We start from the raw sequence: 16,035 nt of genomic DNA, 5'->3' as shown, positions 1-16,035 counted from the left end.
CCTTACATCTCAAAGAGATATTGCTTCCCAATGTTTACACTTGTGTCCCACTTCATCAGAAATATGTATTAAAGTTTGTTACTAGTGTCTCAACATCAGAGGTTATCGTTAATGAGAGGGCTCCGATTCTGGCTCTGCCATGACTTTCCATTTGTCTGTGTCATTATTAAGGCTGTTCACCAAATTCTCCTGGGTCTCTATCTTTAGTGCACATGGTAAGACAGCATGTCCCATGCCTGTTGTGTTTGAGTAGACAGACGTGATTAGCCCTGGCCAATGAGCTGTGAGCTATGAGCAAAGGTGGCATGTGTTAGGGCTAGGCTTATAATTTCCTGCTTGAGACCTAGACCTGTTAGGGCTAGAGCTTATAATTTCTTACTTGAGACCTAGACCTGTTAGGGCTAGAGCTTATAATTTCTTACTTGAGACCTAGACCTGTTAGGGCTAGAGCTTATAATTTCCTACTAGAGCTCCCCTCTTCTCTACCACAATGACCAGCAAAGTCCCAGATAATGACCATGCCATCAGCCTGGTGCCAGAGTGAGTATAGCGTAGGATAGACCTTCCAGCTGACCAATGGTAAATTTGGAGTGTAAGTGAGAGATCAATTGTTACTGTTTTAAACCACTGAGCTATGGGGGTCATTTGTAACAGCAGCCTAAACTGTCCTGTCTTGACCAACAGATTATTTCTTTTTTTAATTTTCAAAATAATTTTTAATTACAGTTTGCATTCAATATTGTTTTTTATTAGTATCAGGTATGCAGTATAGCGGTGAGACAATCATATACTTTAAAAAGTGTTCCCCCTGATATTTTCAGGACCCAACAGATTATTCTTGAATAAGTTAATTTACCTTGTCAGTCTTTTTCATCAATTTAATAAATAAAAGGGAAAGAAGAACTAACATTTATTGAGCATCTCTTAAGTATACGGTGCATTATGTCATCTCATTTAATCGTCTCAACCATATAAGGTATCATCCCTTGCAAAAAATACTCCCAGATTCGAAGATAATTCTCACATCTACTGCTACCATAGTAATCTAAGACACTACTATTTCTTACTTGGAATATTTTACTGGCTCCCTATCTATCTTGTTAAAACTTCACCCTTCTTAATTCTCCTGCTCAAAACCCTCCAAAGATTTCTCTCTGCATTTTGAATCAGACCCAGAGTCCCTGCTATTTGAATGAGAGTCACACTCTTTATAAAACCCCAGAAAATTTTCCATGATCTGGTCCCTGTCAGTCACTTCAATCTAATCACTCGTACTCTTCCAGTCCCCTCACTAAGTTTCAGCTGTACAGGTCCTCCTGATGTTTCTAAAACCCATCAAGCTCGTCACTGCCTCAGGACCTTTGTACTTGCTATTACTTTTGCGGGGAATGCACTTCCCTTAGCTCTTTTATGACTTTTCATCACTTGGAACTCAGCCCAAATGACATCTCCCGAATAAGTATTCTGTGAGCCTCTTTCACGAAAGAACTCCTCCAGCCTTATTTTGTATGGCCTCTTACCTTTCTTTTCCTCCACGACACAGATTATTACCTGAAATTTTATTCTTTTTAGTTTGCTTGCATATTTCCAGAATTCCCTACTGCAAGAAAAGCTCCACGTGGGTAGAGACTTTGTCTTGCCTGTTCATTGCTGCTTCTACAAGGCCTGGTACACGATGCGCCCTCGAGAAGTATTGGTTGAACAAAATAGAATGAATGAACTTCCAATTTACAGATAAGAAAATGAGACTGCAAGAGTCTGAGTAACTTCCCCAAAGTCTTACAGGATTTGCCCGATTCTAAACCTCACTGCCCTTTGCTCCGGCCAGGCGCTGCCAAAAGACATGCGAGTGTCCCACAGCGGGCAGCGGGGCAGGACGGCAGACAGGCGAGCGCTCCTTCAGGCTTTCGGTTCTATTGTGGATGCAATCAAAACCAAAAAGGCACATTGATCCTGCTTTCCCCAGGGAGCCCTGGATTTCCAAAGGAACAAGCTAACTTGAGAAATCTATCGATCTCCCATTTTTGCCATGCTATACAGGTGACAAAAATCAATGGAGATTTAGACTCTTCCGCCCATGACCCCACCATTTTAATTTGGATTTCCACCCAGAGTCCCACAACTTTGCAAAATGCCCTGCTCACAGTGCCCACACCTTATTTAAGTGGGTGTCACCGCCGGTGGCAGCTCCGCTTTGCCAGCTCCCTGCAGTTCAGAGAGATGCTCCCCTGCCTCCGGGCCGCCTGCTCCCAGCTCCTGCTCCCAGCTCCCAGCCCCGCCCAGGTCCCGCCCACCGGCCTGCCGCACGCCCACTGATTGGCCCGCGGCCGCGGGGGGGCGTGGCCTCGGCCTCCCGGGGGCTCTTCAAAAGCACTCCTTGCAGAAGGCTCAGCCCCGGTTCTGGCGCTGGCTCCGCGCCTTCCCGCCCGCCTTCTCTTTCCTTTCTGCCTCCTCTTGGGCCAGAGGCTCACGCCAGAGGAAGCGCAGGTCTTGGATTTTAATGTCAGTGATGGAAAGATATGAGAACGGGTCCTGGGTGCCCCAGCAGGAGCTGGAAGACCCGGTGAAGAGGTACCTGAACAGCACAGAGGACTACCTGACCTTCCTCTGCGGGCCTCGGCGCAGCCACCTGTTCCTGCCGGTCACCGTGGTGTACGCCCTGATTTTTGTGGTTGGGGTCTCCGGCAACCTGCTGGTGTGCCTGGTGATCCTCCGGCACCAGGCCATGAAGACACCCACCAACTACTACCTCTTCAGCCTGGCTGTCTCGGACCTGCTGGTCCTGCTCCTTGGGATGCCCCTGGAAGTCTACGAGATGTGGCGTAACTACCCCTTCCTCTTTGGGCCCGTGGGCTGCTACTTCAAGACCGCCCTCTTCGAGACTGTGTGCTTCGCCTCCATCCTCAGTGTGACCACGGTCAGCGTGGAGCGCTACGTGGCCATCCTGCACCCTTTCCGGGCCAAGCTGGAGTCCACCAGGAGGAGGGCCCTCAGGGTGCTGGCCGTGGTCTGGGTCTTCTCCGTTCTCTTCTCTCTGCCCAACACCAGCCTCCACGGCATCAAGCTCCACTACTTCCCCAATGGCTCTTTGGTCCCGGGCTCTGCCACCTGTGCGGTCATCAAGCCCATGTGGATCTATAATTTCGTCATCCAGGCCACCTCTTTCCTCTTCTATATCCTTCCCATGACGGTCATCAGTGTCCTCTACTACCTCATGGGGCTCAGAGTGAGTATCCCGGCCGGCTGGCTCAGGGCGGCGTCCCTTCTGTTCTCACTGATTCCAAGTTTTCTAAGAAAAACTTAGAAGGGGAGAAATTCAGAATTGGAAGGGAGCATAGAAACAATGAGCTCAGCGGCGAGACTCAGAAGTTAAAGGGCTTGCCTCAGTTGGACAAATAGTACCCACAGCTATAAATTATTTCCTTTCATTCGCCTTCATTATTCTTCCCTCTACACTTGTGGTTCCCAAATCCAGGTGTTCCTACAAATCACCTAGAAACCCTACTACGGGCACCAATGTGCAGGCCCTGCTCCTGGGGAAATTCTGGTTCAGTAGGTCTGAGGTGGAGCCTCAGCTTAAACAGCACAGCGCTCACCCCTGGAGGGGCCGTCTCACTCCCTGCTGTCTTTTTCCTGCCCAGACCTACGACCTGCATTGACATTTTCCTCTGCACCAGCTTGGTCTGAGTATAACATAAACCCTCTCCGCCTATTTTATACTCCAAGACAAATACAGGGTGGGGCAAGAGGAGGTTTATAGTTGTGAGTACACAAAACACAGTTTATTCTTGTATTATTCTTTATTCATTATTGTATGATTTTCCATTTGAGCAACTGGAAACCGACTTTTGCCCCACCCTGTATATAGTTTTACAGTCAGACACTTTCCTGTGGTTGTTCTCTGGTTGAAATATCAGGTGAAAATGCAAAAATATGGCCTAAGCCAGATCAACTTGGCCTTCTCTTGAGAAGGTAGAGATTTGTGGAGGGGGAGGTAAACAGAGAACATAAAATGGAGTGGACAGTGTGAATAAGAGATGGTTGGGATTCATAGAAAATCATTGCCTAGTTTGCAACATATGTTACAATCAGAGGTTCCTTTCTTGTGCTCATTATGGTAAATTAATTTCTTTCTTTTGTTTCCTTTTTTCTGGATGGAAATTAGTTGAGAAAAACTGGTTTTGATGAGGGTAGAAGTAAGTCTATACCGTTCCTCTCCCAGTATCACAGTTTTATACCCATTTAAGGAGGTGGCTTGTGTGGGAAACAGTCATGAGTCCACTTAGACTCTCGGGTCTGAAGCTCATGTATCCTATGCCTTTAGGAAAGCCACACGATTCTCTTCTGGAGTTACTTTTCACACTTGTAACATGAAAAGGTCACATCAGATTATATTTAAGGCTCTGTATAGCTCTAACAGTGTTTCCTTAAAAAAAACAAGGGAAACAATCTGTGAGCAGGAGTAATGTGAGTTACAAGTGAAAGAAAAGCAAAGCCAACATCACACTCACATCATAAGTCTCAGTACAGTTCTGACACCACGTGTGATGTGACAATCAATATATTCTCATATTGTTGGTGAATTCCCACTGGGCCTAAGGTTTCTAAGGCAAGGCTGAAGTGGGAAGAACAAATTCTAAGTACACAGAAGTCTGGACACTGCGTCTAATCAGGCACAGTTGTGCCCGTCTCCCCCTGGCGGCCTGGCCCCGAGATTCCCAGAGACAATTGTCTCCCCAGACTAGCTCACAATCATGTATTTAGAATGCCCTGTGCGTTCACTTGAGGGACAGGATTTCTGCATGATTCTAAATACCATGAGAAGTGTCCGCCACACACATCAACACCGCCTCGTCCAACACACCAAACAATCACTTATCTTCGGTCAAATTGGAGGAAATATTTAACTTGGAGCAGAAAACACACACATTCTCCCAACCCCCAACCAATTACTTTGAGTTTCATTTTGTTTCGTTGTCATAAGCGGCAGCTCAGACCACAGCTTAGAAACCGCTCGTGTTTGCTCGGAGGCTGGCATGCAGCCTGCAGCGGCCTGCTCTCAGGAAGGGTGAGGTGCTGCCCAGTGGACGCAAGGAAGGAACTGCCGGCTTAGAAAGTCACTCCTAGAGGAACTGAAAGGTTTCTAGACTGGAGTCAGGAGATGGGTCCTAGTGTAGCCTCAAGGTCTTTGCACATACTGTTTTTGCCTGAAATGTTGCTACCATCTACCACTACAATCCCTTTTGCCTCTCACTTATCCTTTAAATCATACTTCATTCACACTTCCTCAGGGAAGCTCTCCCTGATTCCCTAGCTACCCCTGGTCCTTGTGTAGGTGCTCATGGTTCCTGGTGATTTCTCTTCCTTGGATTTATCCCAATTGAAAATTCTATACTTAGGGATGCCTTGATATCTTTCTCTCCAATTAGACTGTAAGATGAATGAATGAGTGAATGAATGAGTGAATGAATGAATGAAATTATTCCCCTCACTGCTGGACTTCAGCTTCTCTACGTTTAAAACAAGAGACTTGGAAATATTATCTCAAAGGGCCTTTTTGATCTAAGAGATTTTTAAAGAGACTTAAGCAACTCTGAGGATTATTGTTATTGATTCCCTTGGCAAATCTAAAGTTATGGACTTTAGATAAAGCCCCAGGTAGGCTCTGGGACCCACTGCCTTCAGAAGGCAGAAAACCAACGACTGATGAAATCCCAGGACCCGGGAAGAAGGAAGAGAGCCACATGCATGCTCAGAGCTGAGCAGTGGGTGCAGCTTCCTTCCAGGACACCAGTCTCCGCCGAGCTGCTCTCCAAGCTTGAAACATGAGGGAGATGGAAAACAGGCAACGCCAGGGCAAGTTCCTCCCACCTGGAGGAAGGTTTGCCAAAGCTCTCACCAACTCCTTGTATCTCCTGCATACAGTGTTAAAGCTTCAGCTGAAGAGCATATATTATGAATTGTACCGGAATTCAGCCCTGGCAAACAGAGTTGGACTGACTTTTTTTAAAATAAAGAATTTTTGTTCAGATTGTAGAGATATTTACACAAAAGCTATGATTATAACTTGATATTCTGAAGCTTCGTCTCTACAAACTATTTAAATGAACAGCTGGTGGAATGATTTCAATCTTATAAACAAATGATCAGGATAATATATCAGCCTGAATGATAACCCTCCCCCGGGGCCCTCCCCTTCACCTTCTATCTTACACAGCTAAAGGGAGTGGGCAGGAAGGCTCCTGAACTTCTTATACAGTAGCCGTAATGTTTCACTCCTCTTTTTGTAACTTGACTTTTAAAATAAACATTTGGGGGTGGATGGGAATAACTAATGGTTGAATATCTACTGTGCCAAACATCTGAAGGGATATAAAATTATCCAGAAACAAAGCAGCATTTAATATTGGCTAGACAGCCCTAGCTGGTTTGGCTCAGTGGTTAGAGCATTGGCACACAAGCTGAAGGGTTCTGGGTTCGATTTTGGCCAAGGGCATGTACTTTGGTTGCAGGCTCGATCCCCAGCCCCAGCCCTGGCCCTGGTCAGAGTGTGTGTGGGAGGCAACCAGTCAGTGTATTTCTCTCACATGGATGTTTCTCTCTCTTCCACTCTCTCTGAAAGGCAATGGAAAAAATATCCTCAGGTGAGGATTAAAAATTATATATATAATTTTTATATAATATAAAATATAATATATATAATTTATATATTATATATAATTTTTATATATAATTTTTATATATTTTTATATATTTATATATAGTTTTAATATATATAGCCAATATCTATATATTGGCTAGACAAATTGTTTGGATTCAATTTTACTATGTCAACCCCTGCAAATTCTGTTTAAACAATGTATAACTGCATAAGCATTCAGTTTTTCACTCTTCCTCTAAGTGGCTAGTTGTATCACTATAAGCTAAGGAAGCTGAGAAATAAACAACAATGAACACCTTCATGATTTTCTTCTCAATGCAAACAACGTTGTATAGGAAGCCTGTGCACAGGGGAACTGTTTGCTTTGTGTTTGATTTAAGGAAATTGTTCCCTGCTGTAGAGAAATTCCCAGTGAGAACTGTTACACCCAGCCAAAGATGTGAGTAATAGATCTCAATATTATTTCATTGTTCTTAATTATGGACTGAAATTAAATAATGGAATAACTATCTCGTAATCATGACAGCTTTTCTCAATAATGTGAAAAAGTTAGAAACTTTAGTAGATTTAATTGAAGGTGGATGAGTTAGACTTGAAGTTTGGTGCACTGCTCCTACCTTAAATGCCACCGTTTTCCCTCTCAGTGCATCTGGCTGCTCCTCTGTATCTGCACAAGCCCTGCTTGTGGGTGAGTGGTGCCGTGAGAAGGAGAATTTCTAGAAGGGATTCAGAAATCTGCATGAGTAGGCCCACAGATATAAATAACTCATTAAAACTCAGTTTTTATTATGCCTTTTGAGTAGACTAAGAACAATAATATAACTCATTGGGTATCAGGTGCCAGGCAATGAGATGAGTACTCTCCCTGCATTTTTTTGCTTTGTTATTGTATTAATAACATCTTATCACCTTCCGTTTCCTCCCATCTATTCCTAATAACTGCACAATATTTTCCCTTCTTTCTTTTTAAGTTCTAGGTGATTCTGAAGGGTCAAATCTCACAGGAACTTTAATCTCTCACTTTGTGAAGACACAGGCATATGCAGGGAGCACCAATACACTCAAGAGACAGGTGGCCAGGTCTGTGAATCACCCACGTGCATGCCTGAGGGTCGACGTGGTGCTGAGAGCTAGCTGACTTCTAGGAGCTTCCATGTTTGCTAGGGAGACAGGATATTGATTTGTCAAACTTTGGAGGCCACTTTTAATGACCTCGCTTCCAAGTTTTATTTAATTTAATTCCTTAAAATGTTCTGTAAAAATGCTATCCAGCCCAGGAAGCTCACTGATTGTTCCACTGTTACATATAACCATGCCAGTTTCTTCATTAGCTTGAATTGGAATAAATCTTCTTAAAACTCATTAAATTGATCCTAATTTACCTTAAAACTATATAAAATAAGTTGGCCTCGATCTGCTCATTAGGACTTTCTACCCCAACTCAATCTGGCAAAATCTGAAGGGGAGTATACACCTGAAAAGTCCAGAGGTAGAGCTGATTCTTGGTGAAGATTATTCCAGTAAAACACAGTGTCATCAGGACCTAGCTTTACTTCTGTTTCTTTGCTTTTCTTTCTATGATGTTTGTTTCAGCCTCAAGATCTACACAGCGGCTCATTGGTGGCTCCAAGCACTTTCTTCATGGCGGGAAAAATAGAGCGGCTGTGATTCCAGACCTCACACGCAAGGAACAAGAAAGGCTCCCTCTGGCAGCCCCAGTGAAAGAGAAATGAAATTTCCATCCTTAGAAGCACAAGCAAATACATGAAATCTCATCCGTCCCAATTATCCAATCACTGTGACGGAAGGAGAGTAGCTAAGATACTTAGGGACTAACCCTAGAGCTGGAAATGGGATTATGTCCATCCAAATTAATGGCTAAGAATGGGGAAGGAAGAAATTCCCTAAGGAAAAATTGGGGTACTACTGGTGAGAAAAGGGGAATAAATTTTAAAGAACCAACTGGCCAACATAAACTATACTGTTTTCTAGATACGTGATAGTAATCATGACTCCTTAAAGCTTCCTTTATCTGGCTGATTATCCAACAAACTAATAATATATAAATTAAAGAGAAAAAAAATTAATGATGTAGCTCTTCAGTGCTGTGGGAGTTCAGAGGAAGAAAAGAACAGGGCTACACTGGCCACCAAAGTCTTCCAGGAGTGGATGGGACCTGAGCCAAGCAGGAAAGGTGCATCCACAGGCAGTATTAACCTTTGAAATTTTCAGATGCTACTTAAAGAATCACCGCACCTTCCAACCAGACGAGCAGTTGTAACTTCTCAACTCAGAAACATATGCACTCTTCTTAGTAACATCAGGAAAGTAGGATTTCCCAGGTTGTGCTTCTCAAGATGGTACTAGGCATTCCACTGAAAGGGGTCTGGGGAAGGTACTGCTTAGTCAGAGAAGCATTGAGGCTGGGGTGAGAGATGCAGGGCGGCCATGGGGGAAAGGTGATGCCCTATTTCCTGTGAAGATTCATAGTGTCCATTAGCATGTTAAAGGCTCTGAGAAGACCCACAATGAAGACTATAGACTTCATAAAGCAGAAATAATAACTGTTTTGGTTTTCTACTGCCTATCTACCACATAAGAGAGGGATTACATTCTAACAGATGTCTAGTAATTATTGAATGAATGAATGAATGAATGAATGAAAAAGACTAACATTTTTTACTTCATAATTTCACATTTTTCATGAAATACCTATTAACATACTATATATAACATGGATTCTACAGAATAGCAGATGATAAATGGCCACAACCATCTGTCCAGTTGAGTTAGATGATGACCTGGATCCAACTCCACCTCCAACTTATTGTTAAACTTTTTGACAAATTCTTACATTTATTTTGCAAGTCCCAGTTTTTGGTCTGCAAAATGAGTGTTAGAGCTACACTTCTCAGATCTTACTAGAAGGAAAAAAAATGTGTTCTTTCTTAACATCTCTTTCCACTTTCCTTGCAGCTAAAGAAAGACCAGACCCTTGAGGCAGAGAAAATAACGGCAAATATACAAAGACCCTCCAGAAAAGCAGTCACCAAAATGCTATGTAAGTCTTCCATGTTGGTTTTGCTTGTGTTTATAAAAGCAAAAGAGTTGCATTTGGTGCTGAGAAAGTGCTCTGAGATCAGGATCAAAATTCTCCTAAAACACTGCATCATGGTCTGGTCTTCCATGGCTTACTCAAGTTTCTAGGACCTGCTTGATTTCTATTTCTGTTTTTAACACTCAAAACAACACACTAAATTGCATTCACTGTAATACACTGTGTGGTGTTTGGCAAATCACATCCACTCCCTGAACTTTTGAGCATATCTTTCCCCCTCTAAAATAATCAGGTGCTTTTTAACTTATTTTATAATTGATTTACTTAAAAATATAATGAAATCTGTGAATGGCCCACTCAAAAAATGTACAAATGCACGTACACAAAATGTTTGACAACTCATTTCAGGGGATCATGAACCTCCGGATACCCATTCTTGGACTCCATGAAATCTTTTAACTCCAGATTAAGAACAGCTGTCAAGACTACCTCTATGTAGTCACTCCACCTATGACATTGCATGATTTTATATAAAACAGTACCCCCTTTTGTACAGATGTTTAAAAAACATATATCCAGCCTGGCCGGGCGTGGCTCAGCGGTTGAGCGTCGACCTAGGGTCCAGGCGATCGGGGTTCGATTCCTGGTCAGGGCACATGCCTGGGCTGTGGGCTTGATCAATGACTCTCTCATCATTGATGTTTCTATCTCTCTCTCTCCCTCTCCTTTCCTCTCTCTGAAATCAATAAAGATATATTTAAAAAATAATAATAAAATAAAATAAAAATAAATAAACAACATATATCCAGGCACTGGTCCGAACTCTCCCAAAACAACATGATAAAAAATATTTGACTCAGTGCTACCCTATAGGAGACAGTGATGGGAAAAGGAGGTTTATGATACACATTCCAAGTCAAAACCTAAGGTTTGGAAGAAACAATCCCTCCAGGCTAACCTGTATATGAAACACTCCCCATAACCATGTAGCATTTATGAACAAAAAAACCTGAGCAAGTCACCAAAGTTTGTCATTTTGACTCTGACAGTCACCTTCTTGCAAATGTTTTGACCTCTGTTGGTTTTTTACTTTCCCTGATAAGAAATCTCATGTCTTCATTCTCTCTCCCCTTTCTCTTTGATTGTAATCTACTCTCACAAAAAGACTTGAAACACATTCACATTCAAGTCACAATGATAAAATATACTGTAAAGCATTTGCCTTTGGTGGGAAGGGTTCGTTTTTAAAAGCAATTAAATTTTTAATTAAAGGGAACTGTAGGCAGTAGTGAGCAGATTGGGGACTTTTTCTTCAAGGGGTAAGCTCAAAAGAAACTTCCAGATATTCCTAAAACCACACAGGCAAACGACTCACTCTGAATATGTTTAATGCCAACAGGAAATATATGTACTATTGACAAATGTGCTCACAAGTACAGGGAACTGTAAAATTAGCACCCATGTACCCACTACCTGGCCTCAAACAATATTAACATAGCTAATCTTGTTTCATCTATATGCCTGTCTCTCTCCTCACTCCTACAAGATTATCTTGAGGCAAATCTCAAGCATCGTGTTTTCGGAAAGAAAAGTATTTCATAACTTCAGAAGAGAAAACAATACATATTTATATTTGTCGTGATTAAATGCCCCAAAGAGTAACTACAATAGCACCAACTGCTGTCTTGGGAGCTGAAGATAAGAAACTAGAAGGTGCAACTTCCTGTGAATCCATAATTATTTCAAAACAAAAAGTAAAAGCAAATAAAAATAAACTGGAAGAAATTCTCTACTCTAGAAACATCTACTATAATAGACACATCCCCTATCCCAAACAAAAGATGCTTGTAAAGCAATATTATACTTACAGTTGTTTTCTTGCTTTCTCTCCTCCCCACCCCTTACAGAATTTTAAATGATTGAATTCAGAGCATCTTTTATTTCTTTCCAGAGTAACAAGATAAATTCATACTGTATTGAATAGTTTGCATTTAATCTATGACTTTAAAGAACACCCATTGCTTGAACCCAACCATTTTCTTTATATAACCAATTTATGTGGTTCCAACAGCCTTCTTGCAACGTAATTTATTTTCTACAATAGAATGTCCTCAGAATTAATTCAATACTATTTTAAATGTTCTAAAGGAGACTTACATTATACAGGAAATCTTATATAGAAGATTGTCTGAAAAACCGATCCTAAATCTTACACAATTCATTCTTATGTTTAAATATTTTATGCAGAAGCTCTTCACGATCGAGTTAGTTGGTAATAACCATAACTTAACAAAGACGGAGGGGGAAATGCTAGAAAGAACGAATGAGCTCAGGGGGCGTGTTCCGCCGGTCCTTGCTTTGACTGCCTTCTGCTCTCCCCTCCATTCCCTTTCAGTTGTCCTGGTCTTAGTGTTTGCTGTCTGTTGGACCCCATTCCACATCGACCGGCTCTTCTTCAGCTTTGTGGAGGAGTGGACCGAGTCCCTGGCTACTGTGTTCAATCTCTTCCACGTGGTGTCAGGTAAGGCCGGAGCCCCTTCGGTTGCACCGCCAGGGGCTGGGCAACTGCGGCTTCTGCCTCTTGCCTAGAGCAGTGGGTTCTGTCTGGCCACACCGATTTACCGTGGGGACCTGCCACCGTCCAACGAAGACACTTGGCTTTTATTTTATTTAAATATAGATTAGGTATGTTACTGGTCCAAAAGAAATATACCAGATCACTACTTTAAATATGACTTTATGGAAGACCTCGATGCTAAGCATGATGGTTTCAGCAGGAAAATGGTCGAAGGAGTGAGTCCTTTGGTTTCCTTTCCAACAGCCCCATGATTGAATTGGTTCTTAAACATCCGCGTCCCGGGAATGTTGTGTTGTTTTCAGCAAGTGTTAGACCCTCATGAAAGCCAACCAAAGGGTATTGTTCATGGGCATCAAGGTCTGCAGTTAGGCTACTTTAATGCTGCTTGATGAAGATACCGCAGAATATGGAGGAAACGGGTGGAAAGGCCACTAAGTCAGAGGACCTGGATTTGCACCTCACTTCCACCAGTAATATTCTTAAGTATGTGGCTTCCTTTATGTCAAAGTTTCCTCAGCTATAAAATGGCCATAATGCCTGCTCTCTACAAACCATGGGCTAATGGTAAGAAGCAAAAAAGTATTAGCGACTAAGGAGCTTTTAAACTGCAAAATGCTACGTCTCTTTCTATAATCATCACAACAAGGTTGTTAAGTACATATTACATCAGCATTTTACTGTTGAAATGATTCCACAAGAAAGAAATGGCTTACCCAAAGGCATACCTCTGACAAATAGTAAAAGCAGGGTTGGGGTCAAATCATCCAACGTGAAGTTCAGAGTTCTTGCGCCTAAAATGAAGTAGAGAATGGCCACGTAGGTCCCTCTTTCTCAGTCATTGTGTCTGTTAGCCTTAGGTGGAGCCCACTTCTGTCCTTGTGCTTCTGCTAGTCACCAGCTGGTTCAGAGAGGAAAGATAAGGCCAATTGGTGAAAATTAAGCTCCAGATGTGCACAGAGCAAAAACGACAGCTTCATACGTACATAGAATATCATGTACATTGTTTATTTTCTACGCCCTCTTTTTGGACTCATCAGGCCTTGTGCACAGCTTATACTTGGACATCAGAACTTCCTGCCATGTTAAACTATTTATTATTCTAGGCAGCATCTCAAAATTATTTACAGCTCTTATCTTCATGGTTAATCTGAGAAAAATGGGAGTGTTTGAATAAATTGGAAAATACTACACGATCACAAGAGACTTGATTAGTTGGCTATACCTCTCCAAACAGATCAAGACAACCTTTTAAGAACTTCCAAATTATGGCCTTTATAACATTTGCTGTTAAGATATCTCCCCCACCACCACCACCACAATACCAACCAAGTGAAGCCTTAAATGGGGGCTACAGAAAATGCCCCCAACCTGCCTTTTGATGAACATCTTGTAATATTCCAGTCACTAACATATGCTTGCCACCCCAGCTGCTGAGAGCAGCTCTGCACACTCTGCATGTTCCTGCACAATGTAGCCCTTCCTGCCCCTCACATGCCTGCATGCTATGCCTTCTACCTTCGGTGCTCTCTCCTCTCTTCCCCAACTATCTCCTACCCGTTTCAGGGTCTGGCTGGAATCCAATCACCCCATTAAATCTTTCATGACCATCATATTCCTTGGATCTATGCCATTATGTGAATTTCCATAACATGACTGTCGGTATCACATATTTTGCTCCTAACAGATTTATTTGGCATCGTCCTATTATTAATTATGGATGGTAGGCTGAGACCTTGCTTCTGTAATACTATTCCAAGTCCTTAGGTAAAACAAAGTCTAAATCCATTACCTTCTAATGTACCCCAAAATCCCTGGCACATAATAAGAGTTCAATCAATATTTATTTATGGAATGAATTAACAGTCCGTAGAAATGTTTTTCTTCTATAGTCCTTTCTCCCCAATTCTGTGCAGTGGGCACATGGGCCTCTCGATGTCCTGAGCTAAGTAAATGAGGACAGTGGTGAACATGTTGGTGACAGTACCTATCACCTGCTTTATGTCCCCAGCCCCTTTGTGATGAGCATCTCAACTGTATTCTCACAATCATCCCGGGAGGTGCGTTAGGCTTGTACTATTGCTCTCATTTTACAGGGGGAAAAACTGACGTGCCAATTCTGTGTACGGCCACAGAATAGGCACGGGCCAAGGTCAATACCCAAGTCCTCTGATTCTCAACCTTAGGCTCCCCTGGGGCCTTGGGGAAGTAAAATGGGGTATGGGAACAAACGACGGGCATACACCAGACAAGAAAGTGGCAGCGGGCCAACACCCGGCGGGGAAGATGAATGGCAAAATACAGTTATTTACTAAGGTTGGAAATTAGGTGGAAAGAACCGTCGACGGGAGAAGCTAAATAAGAAGGGGCATTGGCAAATACTTCTTTGAAGAGGCATTAAGCATGTAAGGAATCTCGGTGGGGACGACGCCTTGACTGATTTACCCTCCTGCCATTGCTCGCAAGTTTCAAATTATAGATTACAACCCCGGCGAGACAAAAACATCTCTCTTCTTCTGATAGTTAAGCATCTCTCGTTAATGCGGGGGGAACATGTTCTTTAATTAAACAAGCGGGGATCAAAGGAAGTTGCAGAACATTTCAGAGAGATCCCTTGCCAGCCTGAATCTGCCCAGGCTCCTTAATCTTTCTGTGTTTGATTCCTATGTACACAGTTGGCAGAGCATTTTGTATTCTCAATTAGAGCCTTGTATATATTATCACTTCCAAGAGAGGCGATCGCGGGGATCTGGGCTCTGTTAAACATTTACGCTCTTGCCAGCATGCCTCCCGCTCAGCCGCCCCTCGCGTCTCTTTAACCCCTGCCTCGCAGGTGTCTTCTTCTACCTGAGCTCGGCCGTGAACCCCATCATCTACAACCTGCTCTCTCACCGCTTCCGATCAGCCTTCCGCAGTGTGATCGCTCCTGCCTGCAAACAGTGGCACCCCCAGCACCACCCGAAAGGGCCGCCCGCCCAGCGGCACGTCTTCCTGACAGAATGTCACCTTATGGAGCTGACCGAAGAGGCGGGTCCCCACTTCCCTTGTCAGTTGTCCATCAGCAGCTCTCACCTCCACACAGCGCTCTCTATGGGGCAGACACCATGAAGGGAATTCTCAGGGAGGTGACATTCCTCTCTGCCTCCACGCTCCGAAGAGGGACAGGCCATAGCTTATGCCTCCTTATGTGATATTAGGGAGGGAAAACGGCTCTTAGAGCTCCATTTCGGGTGTGTCTTTTTTAAATGTGAAAATTGCTACTTAAATTTGGATCTAAAACCCACAACCTCCTGATGTTTAGCTGTCTTTCCACTGCCTAACAGCCTGGAGCCCCTTCACTAGTTTATAAAGAGAACACGACTAGAGAAGCAGGGCTGCTAACTTTGAGTGTTTTCCACTCTTGCAAATGGTTTGTCCTGAGTCATCCGCACTGAGTCAGGCTGTCACTCTGACTAACCGTCCCTGTCAGCCACAAAAGGGAGACATGTGGGTATGGTTTTCCTTCACATGTTTTGAAGGGTCCATGCCAGAGTTCCTCCCCAGCAAACTATGTACCCCACTGCCATCAGGATGTGATTCCTTAGAGCCCTGAAGACTTCTACTTGAAGAGTCCTCCGGATAACACGGGAATGCTCCTTACACCTATGATTCCCACCGTCCCTGTGCCCAAGTCACACTCGGTGGGTCCTCACCAGGAATGAGATCGGGTACAAGCTCTACCCAGAGAAGGATGGGATGAGG

The 16,035-nt window shown here is 43.2% G+C and overlaps 1 protein-coding gene across 1 annotated transcript; it reads left to right on the top strand.

Annotated features, from left to right (window-relative positions):
* Nucleotides 1-2,500: 2,500 nt before the first annotated feature.
* Nucleotides 2,501-15,402, top strand: NMUR2 (neuromedin U receptor 2; the record flags this gene model as incomplete). The annotated part of the gene is made up of 4 exons (XM_081135489.1): nt 2,501-3,226; nt 9,638-9,722; nt 12,115-12,240; nt 15,128-15,402. 4 exons carry the CDS (start codon nt 2,501-2,503, stop codon nt 15,400-15,402), a joined length of 1,212 nt encoding a protein of 403 aa, XP_080991615.1.
* Nucleotides 15,403-16,035: the final 633 nt, after the last annotated feature.

The sequence above is a fragment of the Miniopterus schreibersii genome, assembly GCF_964146895.1.
Source record: "Miniopterus schreibersii genome assembly, chromosome: 4".
In the NCBI taxonomy this organism is placed as follows: Eukaryota; Metazoa; Chordata; class Mammalia; order Chiroptera; family Miniopteridae; genus Miniopterus; species Miniopterus schreibersii.
The sequence above is the reverse complement of the archived record's forward strand: the minus strand, read 5'-3'. Positions and strand labels throughout refer to the sequence as shown.